This window comes from Gossypium hirsutum, chromosome D07, assembly GCF_007990345.1.
Source record: "Gossypium hirsutum isolate 1008001.06 chromosome D07, Gossypium_hirsutum_v2.1, whole genome shotgun sequence".
NCBI classification, from domain to species: Eukaryota; Viridiplantae; Streptophyta; class Magnoliopsida; order Malvales; family Malvaceae; genus Gossypium; species Gossypium hirsutum.
The window spans coordinates 8,352,510-8,363,313 of NC_053443.1; the positions used below are offsets into that span (position 1 = coordinate 8,352,510).

Here is a 10,804-nt window from a genome sequence, read left to right on the forward strand (position 1 = left end):
AAAACTCTAACTGGTGAGGAAAACAAAGTTGATTGCATTAATTTATTGCTAAAACAGTGAACCAATTGAAACAAACTACACTAGTTTTGATACCTAATGAATAATGATGCACCATGTTCACCAAAATGACTTGTAAATCGGACTAATGGTTGAATCGATTAAGTTACTGATTTGATCAATCCAATTGATCCAACTAGATTTGTACCGATTCAATACCACCATTAGTTGAGAATCTTAATTCAACCGGTCATTCCAATTCGGTTTCAACAACTGCCTAAAACTGCCCTCTTTGAATTCCTTTTGTTTTCTAGGTTTTGGAAGAGATTCAAGTCTAATACTACGTATAATATAAATTTTAATATACTTGACGTTATATTTTTCCTCGAGTTGTATGTGTTTCTTTTTAATACATATATGGGCAGGCAGGTCCATGAAACCCTAATCTTAAGCATATGAAATTAATCAAACTGTAAATATGTTACATTTCATTTCACTTATTTCCTTCTACACAAACCAAAATAACTAAAACACTAATCAAACATTAATAACTTCAACCAAATGGAAATTAAACAAAGTGCAATTTTTGTGCGTGTGTTTCTCTCCATTAGGTGAAGAAAAGACTACAGAAATACGGGGGCTCGGCAATGATTCACGATTTGTACAGTCACTCCAACGATGTGCCTCGATATAAACTCCAAATCTGCAGATGAGTTTCAAGCCAGACGCGGAACCAGAGGCGCTCATAATGCACATAGCTTTTACCAAGTCAGGTCAATTAAGTTCCAAGATTATTCCGTGTGCTCAGAGATTTTCCTTCCAGAACCGGACAGATCTGTCGGTCCCACAGGAAATGAAGGCGGCCTCAGTTGGTGAGTGCTCGATCCAACGAGGCGCACCGATATGGTTGGAAGGCCACTTTGCCACTTTGTCAGCCGTTAAAGCATCCCAAATAACAATCTGTTGTAACACAGAGTAGTTAGCAGAGGCCGAAAGTATAAAGATTATATCATTGCCACTACAGTTGGGGAATCCGACAAACCTCATTGCTAGGTTCATCTATGGATAGCACAAACTCTTCAGTATCATTAAAAACAGCCTGCAGACACCATATCGAAGTATTTAGTAGTTATGATCTACTTGAAAACACGGATGCATCCAGTAGATAGCGAGCATTGTTTCAACTAGAAATTTACAAATCCAGTGATAACTCTGTTTTAGACTAAATAGAAAACCACCATCACATACCTGGCACCGGAATTGCGTGTGAGTAGCTCCAAGATATTGCTTTACCAATCTTCCAGTGCCAATCTCCCAAAGCTTCACTGCTGAATCCTTTCCGCAGGAAAGAACAAACCTAGAAAATCGATACCATGCTCAAGTTTCTTAAAACATACCAAGATACTAATGCATATAAATCATGTAAAGTATATGAAGCACATCACATATATCCTGAAATGGGTACGAGAATATAATCACCCTCCAAATACATGGAGAAAACTTGGAATACAACACATATCTGATTAACATAGCACCGTATTACATTTTTTCCTCTTATATTCTATAATTTGTAGCCTATTTCGTCTATAAATTGAAGCACATCCCACTGAGTAAAACATCCGTACCTTTGATCCTTCGTAAAACATGCACTAGTGGCCTCTGCTGTTCCATGAGCATCAGCAATGGCTCGTACACAACTGGCACTTACTCCATCCCACAACCGAATAGCACCATCTTTAGAAGCAGTAACATACATGCCGCCAGTAGAAGAATATCTTACCTGTGCATGAAACAGATTGAGTTACGGACTAAATTGTCTTGATTTATCTTTTAACAAATGGAAGAAAGATCCTTATGTTTTGAAGATGGTGATATTTTATACCTGGTTTATGGCTCCATTAACACCAATCTCAGGGGTATTTGCAGATAGATAACATTGGAAGGTATTAACATCGTATAAATGTGCTATTGAATGATCAGTTCCTGTTAGTTTTTGTCTGAAACTTGTAAGCAGTCAAATTATAGTAAAATACCAAACTCAAATATTCAACTAGAGTAGTTTCATTAGAACAAATCATTTCTAAGTTTCAATGTATCCTAGTCTTCAACTAGAATATTCATCTAAGCTTCAAGTATAACAATGCTGCATGACAAAACAGGCATGCAAAAGTATCAAAACATGAGAAATATGATTCAAATAGTTTACCTGCTAGAAGGAAATCACCAGATGGATGGAAAGATACAGACCGTACGTTGTGAGTATCCTAAGTCATCATTCGTACAAAATTTACTATGATGTCATAATTACATTAAAATCAGCTTAGATCAGAAACCATGATTGAAACAGTGCAAAAATATCCAAGAAAAACCTGGATAACTCTGAAGGCTCTCTTTGCAGTAGCTTTGGAAAAATCAAAGAATCTGTGAACACATTTTAAGCATAACGTAAAAATGTCAGTTAGCTCAACTCCAAAAACGAAACATCGATTTTCCCCATATCTATAAGTAAAAACTGATGAACTGAGGAATGAAACACAAGACAAAAAAAGAAAAAAATAAACTAAGAGAAATCCCGAGACTGATTAGGTTTGGAATAAAAGTTGTACTTTATTGTGTTATCTTTTGCCCCAGATATGAGCACGGTACTCTGAGGATGAAAATCCAAATCGTTTATGGGCTGCATTTGAGCAAAAAAGAATTAGACCATGCTAAGGAAAATGTCAAGCATCTTTAATAGGTTTTTAGAGTTAACGGGAAAGATAATATACACAATATTAAAATATGAAGTAATTGTTCACATTCACATCTAATACAAAGAAGATGATCCTTTTACTTTTAAACCCTCATCAGATATTTGAACGGCAAATTATAAGAAAATCAAGAGGTTCTCATTTCAGGCACAAATTATTAGAAAAATGTACTAATAATATATAAAAAAGGAAATGAAACTAAAAGTATCAGTTCCTTAATGTCTTCCTTGATCCCAAAATAAACAATCATGCAAATACAGTTGATATATTTTAGACACTAGCCAATGTTAGTTGCAGATCAATGGGTTTTGATTTTTGAGACCATTTCGATTGAAAAAGACCAAAATAAATAAATTGAAAAAAAAAAAGCCCCCAGAAAAATTATGGAGAAGCCAAGCAGAAAAAAGATTGAAATGAAAGAAAGGAGGAAATATAATGCACAAAAATTAGGGGTCAGAACTAAATTAAACATAATAAAAATAAATGTTCATAATTATGGGAATAGTTTCCATTGACTTTAAGCATACTTCTTGAAAAACAATTCAATAATACCTGCACATGGTCGTAAAATGTCCTTATAACAGGTCGCACAGGACCTTCTTTTGAATCTGGCAGCATCATTTGCTTTATTTTCGATATCTGTGCCAATTTAAATACCAAGTTAGATACAGTCTACAGTGAGGAAAAATGAAATGTACTAATACAAGAACCATTACTTCAAAAAGTTTTATTGATGTGTCGGCACTTCCAGTAGCAACAAACTTCCCATCAGGACTAAACCTTGCACACCTAGCAATATTCTAAAGAAGATTTGAACTGTTAGATCAGTTCGATTATTCTCTTTTTTTACGAATATTGCAGACCTATGGTAACCAACCTTGTGTTCAGAAAGATGCCTTGTCTCGTGCTTTGGAAAGCTCTTTGATGAGCCTTTTGTATCTTGCACAGCACTGATTTCACAATAGACATTCATCATGAGTTTATGTCAATTAATATGAAGGAATTTCAAACTTAGAAATGCTCAAATTCTTAAACGACATATTAATATCACGATTTCAAAAGAAATTGCTAAAAAAAGATTGTCATCTAGCATCACTACATCATTTTTCCTAGCCCACTCCTCCACAAGCCAGACCAAATATGTTCCTTTTAAAACCTATCTTTGTCTATATTCCATGTTCCACCACCGTCTTCTAAGGTATGCTCGTCCGTCAGGCCTACCCTCATCGGGAAGACCAGAACCAAAAGGGAAATCTAAGCCAGAAAACACAATATGTGCTCCAGCCACACCTTCGTAACTCCAAATACCCGGATTTGTTATAGTCAAAGCTGTATCTCCGTGCCGACCTTTCCGAACTCCTTTTATGGAAGCTTGGTGGCCAGGACCCGCCATCCGACTTACAGCAAAAAAAGAAATTGTTAAAATAGATTGTTCATCTAGCATCACTACATCATCTTCCCCAGCCCAATCCTTCATGAGCCAGGCTAAATATGTTCTTTTTAAAACCTATCTTTGTCCATATTCCACAACCACCATCTTAGGTATGCTCTTTCTCCTGGCCTATCCTCATCGGGAAGACCATATCCAAAAGACCATCCCAACCTTTATGGGCTCCTCTTACGGAAGCTTGGTGGCAAGTAGGGGTGTAACTGCGCCTAGCCAAGCTCAAATACTGGCAAGCTCGAGCTCAAGCTTGACTCGAAATTAGGAGCTTGATAACATCTACTTTTATGCTCAAGCTCGACCTTGATTTGTTTATTAATTTTCGTACTCAAGCTTGAACTTGAGCTTGATTAAACTCGTATGTGTCACAATGTAATTTAATAATATAAAATATTTAAACATATATATTAAAAATGAAAAGCTCTATAAAGCATTCGAGCTCTTTGCGCCGGGTATTACTAAATCCGACTCTATCGATAACTTTTGTTCAAGTTAAACTCAGAGTAGCTCGTGAACACCAATATAACTTCGTTGCTTACCTAATCATATGAACACTCACACTCAGTCCGAGTAACAAACGATAAATCCACTCCTTTGTGCCAAAAAAAAAAAAGAGAAAAATCATAGAAAACTAATTCCAAGGAAAAAAGCAAGGGAATTTAGCCAAAGGGTATTGCCTGAAATCAACAGAAGAAACCCGAGGATCCGGATTCAAGCCATAACCCAAAGCAGTCCCTAAATCAAATAATGTAGAAGAAAGAACCCCTCGTAATGTCTCATCTTTCTCCACTGCAATACCCTGTTATCACTTTAGAACTAAAAAAAAGAATTGATTTTTTGTATGCTTTTTATTTCTTGTCTTTCCTTCAAACCAAACCAAACAAAAAGAAAAAGAACCCACCTTGGCAACAAGCTCAAGAAGCTTATTAGGAGGGGCTTCAACGTCTAAAGGCGTCATTGTTGCTGAAGCCACTGCTCTTGCAGCCTTAAAAAATAATAAAGGAAAAAAAGTTCGATAAATTTGAGAATTGAAAAAAGGAACCCAAAAGTACGCAGAACTTGAAGAAGTTATATACTTACTTGGGTGAGATTGTGATGGCGAAGATGAGCAACGATAAGGCAATTGAGTTGCCTGAAAAGGTTCCCTTCTTGGAGTGTTTTCTCCAAATTATTGCCTTCCATTATTAAAACCCTTTGTTAACCCTAACTCTTTGCTCTATTAACGTTGAGAGGATCAGAAAGGGATTTTGTTTTCAACTATTTTGAAACAGATGAGCAAGGAGTCAGCGTTGAAGGCCGCCATTGCTATACTCTATTTAGCTTATATTCACGAGTCCTGTGGTTGGGCAGCCCAATAGTATTGGACTATTGTTAGCCATAGCCCATTTATAAGAGTTTGTGTTCCTATAGTTTAATCGATTTCAATTGATTTTCATTAGGTAAAGTATAAATGGGTAAAATACGTCAGTGTATAATTTATTTTTGGTCTTTTAAAATGGTCATTCACCTAATTGGATTTATTTCTTTTAGTCCTTTTCCAGAATCGTTAAGAGTTTGACAGAAAGGTGAGATGAGCGTTCAAAAATTAGTATAATAATAAATTTATCCTCCAACTTTTACATATTATATTAATTTAGTCATATTTTAAGGAAAATAACATTAAACATTACATATTATCTCCTAATTCTAATATATATAATGCATAATTATTTTTTAAAAATATATAAAAATACATTGTATTTTAAATAAAACAACAAGTTAATCTATTTTTTTATACATTATTTTTCTAACATTATACAAAATATTTTTTTTTAACTCCTCATTTTCTTCTTTTTCCAGAAAACATTGGAACTCTCAACATTTTTAGTGGAATTAATTGCTCGCCTCTAGTGGAAGGTGAGAATCGCCAGGGCGAAGTTGCATTTACTTTCAAGTTTTGATGATATAGCCTTGTTGAGAGTATTGATTGGTAAGTGTATTTTCTTGTGTTTTTTGAAGAGAAAGCTGTTGAGTAAGGAGGAGCTAGCGCTAATAGAGGTAAGAAAAAGGTGGTTGAGTGAAATGAAGAGAAGTGTGGGTCTTTCCAAAGGAATTTAAATTGTGGGTTCAATATTTTAAAAATAAAAATATTTATAAAAGTAATTCAATTCAAATTTACTCTTTCACCCTTTTTCAAAGTCGTTTATACCTGCCCACTCCTTTTTTCGTATTGTTTCCTTATTTTTAAACCTTTAGTAACACAAGATTCAAAACAATCGCACTAGTAATAATAATTTCTAAATAAGAATAATCAATATTTAAGAAATTCAAGATTATATAAATACAAATCAATCCTAATTTCTTAAAAGATTTGTATTAATCAACCTCTAAAATTATTACCAAATCAAGACATTAGTAATCTCATATAAAATTAATATCCCAAAATTATCTCAAGAAAAGCCACAATCCTAATATTATAGAGACTAAGTAATAAAACTTAAAAAGAAAAGAAGAATAGTTATCAAATTAGAGAGAACCACTTGAAAGTATTAAAAGATTGATCATTTATCTTGTAAAAATTCTGGAGAGAGCATGAGAGTGTAAGAAAATAGAAGGGTTAAGTTTTCTTTTTTTGAGTTTTAGTGGATGAAGAGAGATTTATTTTTATATAAAATAGTTATTTTCAAAAAAAAAAAGAGCTACAGTTAGGCTTTTTTGGGGTTAATTATAAAAATTTAAAAATATATAAAAATAAAATTTTCATTTTCATTTTCTCCCAAATTTGAGTTAGAGAACTTAAGTGCTGTTTTGAAGACCATCTAACCTTATAAATGTGGTAATTGTGTGGTTTAGGATATACTAGGTTTCATAAGAATTTGATAAGCTGATGTAAAGGTTTGAAATCTTGGTTAGTAAGTTAAGCATGGTTAATGAGTTAACTAATAACATTTGAACTTGGTTAAATTATAAGTATGGATAGATATAATGAATTTAAAATGTTATCAAGTGTATAAATGTAGTTGTATATGCTTCATAATTAACAAATAAGATGCTATAACAATGTGAGTATATTGATAAAGTAAGCGCATCTAAGCCATATATATATATATATAGGACTTGAAAAAGTGCATTAATGACACAAATTTTGTTTGGAATACTTTATGGTTGAGAATACTTTACAAATGATTTAGATATGTTTGGAATGAGTTATAAGTAATTAGATTAGAATTTCTTGTTCTTAAGATGTTTTCTTATAGTTAGGTATTTATGCAAATCAGTGACCAAATAAAGTTTTGGACAGAATCTTGTATTAATACTTCGGTTTGTGGTATCGATATCACAACTTAAATACCGATTCGTATTCAATGGGTACCGTTATCCACTGAGGTCTGTAGTGAAACAAAGTTTTTGTTTAGGAAAAAGGTATTGACATCTATGTATGCTCTAAGGCACTGGTACCCCTATCCTGTAAAGTCGCTTGAGATTTTAAGTCTTTATTTGAGCTATCAACACCGAAAGGAATCGTTATGATGGGATTATGGCAGAGGTTCTTGGCAATCAATGAGTTCATAGCCTCTGTTTTGTTATTTATGTTCGGCTGTAGTTTTTACTTTATGTACGGATAACAGTATGGTTTTTTGCATTGCATCAATCTTTTTGTGATTATGAATAAAATTTATGAGGCTTACCGAAAAAGAAAAAAAATATATAGGGTTCATCTTAGCAGCTGGGCCCTTTTTTTTGGGTTTTCTGGGATTCAATTTTCGAATTACACCAAAAAGAACAAAAGGCTAGCAAGACCAAAAGCAAAGCAGCAGCAAACAATAAAGGATGAATTGGATTGGGAGAATTGGGCAAAAATGGGTAAGAATTAGGAGGAGGCATAAGGCATTCATCGCCATTGAAATAAACTTTTCGAGGAAAAACCCATCCTTGATCCAGTGTAAATTCCTTTTCATCTTTCCCAAAAATCATCTCTGATTGAACATTTTCAGCTTCCATCAGTAGTTCATTGCCTTCTTTCACACCATAAAACACACCGGTATCACCTGCAAGCCAACATATTTTTGCGTGAAGCATATATCTATATCCGATACTGTGTGATTAAATTAACTTACTCGTGGAATGGTAAGGGAGTAGCTTGTAAGTGAAGTTGTAAACAAGAGTGACATTGTTGAGATTTGGATGTTGAACAACAAGATTCCAATGCGAGTAATTCAACCAGTAATTGAAGTTGGTGATGCTGATCTTCACTCGCCAATGCTTCTTGTAATTCACCTTAAAATGCCAATGCACTTGAATTGGGCACATGTGTTGCGTGCATTGCAGCAGCTGAGTTTCGCCATCCATCACCAAGTTTGGTTTCAAAAGAGTTGATATTTCAGAATCTCTCCTGCAAATGCTTTCTTTTAATTATTAACTACTTTTATATATAGTTTAAATTAAAGTATCAAATTGTCTAGGTTGAAACATGCTGCTGAACGGTGAAAAATCTCTGCGCTTCTTTTCAATTTTTAAATTGAGCAAATTAGTCCCTCTCAAAAAAATTAGAGCAATTTAATCATTACAATTTTGAAAGTGAGCAACTAAGTATAACAACAAATTTAGCTCTTAATGTTTATATGTTTTACCAATTTGGTCTTGTTTCTAAATAATTCAACAAATTTAGCCTCAATATTTATACATTTACACAAATATTGCATGCTAAATTTGTTAAACCGAGACCACATTGACAAAATGTCTAAACTTTTAGAGCTAAATTTGTTACTTTAGCTATCAAAATTACATATGATTGATAGAAAATATTAAAGTCTCCTACTTGTCCTTAATAACTGAAAGGTTTTGGAGAGATTTCTTTTTACCTTTGATTAACATAGCTGGTTGAAATTATACTTACTTAGTGCAATTATGTTTATCTTTGCAACCACAAGCACAGGTTGAACATGGTGTGATCATAGGGTTATAAAATGAAGATAATGAGACACAACAATTGGGATTCTTGGAAGCAAGCGTCGGTGAATATGTACATGTAACTGTCCATGTCGCTGCAAATATTGATTGGAAAATACGTTAGAAGAGAATGACAACACTATCGCAGTATGGAATTTTAAAGCATAAATGGCACACACATGAGTAAGAGTAAAACCCAACTCACTCATTGCTCGAGTTTTTCGCCGCCCATCAGCTGATAAGAAAACAGACGGTGGGACAACAACGGCTGAACTGCATGCATATCCAGCTCCCGGACCAAGCAAATAAAAACCCTTTGGCACTTTCACCGTTTTCCTCGACGTACCTGAATGCCCTACACTAACTTGAAACCACGACACCGTCGCTGCCTTGTCTCGTTGTCCCCAAGAACCGAGCACGCCACCCTTGCAACAGTTGGGAAGCTGCTGGTTTTGAGGGACACTTCCTGGGAGCAAATCTACGATTGCTGGACTGGTTTCGCAACTGTGGGGAATGTTGGTTTTGAAGTTGGAACAGTCTCCTCGATCAATGGCTTGAGCTCCCACCATTGACCAGATGACTTCTTTGTTAGCCCATGTCCACCCTATGGTCCAACCAGGGCTCCTTATTTGTCGATACATTTGTAGGTTGCTTATTCTCACTGTTGCCTGAGAAATGAGGTAAATGTATAGTAGAATTTGAATCAGTATTTAGTGAGGTTTTTCCTGGTACCATATTTATTTTTGTGTGCCCGGTCTCTCCCACTCAACTTTTATTTTCACCTGCACAATCTCACGCCAAAACCTAAGCTAATTTTATTTTCAAAAATCTACTAACTAGACCATATACATATCTTGAGGGTTATAGAACATAGTTTGAGATTTTGGGTTTGTGAGCTCGACCTATCCTTTCTCTAAGCCTATACATATGACAAAAGTTTGATAATTAAAAATTAAAAAAAATTCTAGATAAATTTTCTTCTATAATAAGAGGGAATGATAGGATTTGAACTCATGTTGTCAGATAAAAGTTTTAACCATTGTTCTGAATAAGTTTTGACATATCTTGATATATTAATTTCACCTAAAACTGCTCCAACACCTCTTAAAAGCTATTATGTTAACCCAATTAGACTAAAATCAGCTTATAGTAAATATTGAATCATGGAAATGATAAAAGAAGGCAGCCAAATTTAAAGCAAAAATGGTTCTGTTCATTGGGTTTGTTATTAGGGTTCCAGATTTCTAATTGTTATTAATAAGAAATGGTGAGAGAAAAAGAAATAAAGCAAAAAATGAGGTGAAACTCACCAAATAGCCATCTGGTTTCCAAGACATGATATCCCAAATAATATTGATGCTCCCATTGGGGTCCAGTAAATCATAAGCTGCCAAACTAGACATCATGGTGAAAGAAAATAGAAGAACAAATCTTTGAAAATGCATGCTTAAGTGTGAGGCCTTTGCTCGGTGATGAGCATGCATTTATGCAAATGTTAGCTTCTCAAATTTTGTTGGCTACTGTCTTCTTTGATTCTCCTGTCCTTTTCTCCATTATCTTAGTATCTTAGTGTTGGATAAGGAATTTGGGCTTACTTGATCTGTTTAGAATTACTATTTAGTATAAAAAAATTTAATAGTACAAGACACAATTATTTATGCTTTCAAGTTTGCTATGTCAAAAT

At 34.3% G+C, this 10,804-nt stretch overlaps 2 protein-coding genes across 4 annotated transcripts; both read right to left on the reverse strand.

Annotated features, from left to right (window-relative positions):
• Nucleotides 1-427: 427 nt before the first annotated feature.
• On the reverse strand, nucleotides 428-5,493 carry LOC121202981 (cleavage stimulation factor subunit 50). 3 transcript variants are annotated; one of them, XM_041097339.1, is made up of 14 exons: nucleotides 5,272-5,493; nucleotides 5,093-5,176; nucleotides 4,869-4,990; nucleotides 3,625-3,697; nucleotides 3,464-3,547; nucleotides 3,300-3,386; nucleotides 2,604-2,674; nucleotides 2,367-2,418; nucleotides 2,204-2,261; nucleotides 1,880-1,980; nucleotides 1,623-1,777; nucleotides 1,246-1,354; nucleotides 1,040-1,096; nucleotides 428-957 (listed from the first exon to the last, which is right to left on the reverse strand). In XM_041097339.1, exons 1-14 carry the CDS (start codon nucleotides 5,371-5,373, stop codon nucleotides 802-804), a joined length of 1,311 nt encoding a protein of 436 aa, XP_040953273.1. In that variant the 5' UTR covers nucleotides 5,374-5,493; the 3' UTR covers nucleotides 428-801. The 3 variants fall into 3 exon arrangements, with proteins under 3 accessions (XP_040953273.1, XP_040953274.1, XP_040953275.1); XM_041097340.1 differs by having other exon boundaries at nucleotides 4,731-4,980; nucleotides 5,272-5,374; XM_041097341.1 differs by lacking the exon at nucleotides 5,272-5,493 and having other exon boundaries at nucleotides 4,731-5,007.
• Nucleotides 5,494-7,630: 2,137 nt separating this feature from the next.
• On the reverse strand, nucleotides 7,631-10,558 carry LOC107955949 (COBRA-like protein 4). The gene is made up of 5 exons (XM_016891725.2): nucleotides 10,431-10,558; nucleotides 9,326-9,788; nucleotides 9,068-9,215; nucleotides 8,289-8,563; nucleotides 7,631-8,219 (listed from the first exon to the last, which is right to left on the reverse strand). The coding sequence occupies exons 1-5, from the start codon at nucleotides 10,524-10,526 to the stop codon at nucleotides 7,891-7,893; spliced, it is 1,311 nt and encodes a 436-aa protein (XP_016747214.2). The 5' UTR covers nucleotides 10,527-10,558; the 3' UTR covers nucleotides 7,631-7,890.
• Between the last annotated feature and the right edge of the window lie 246 nt (nucleotides 10,559-10,804).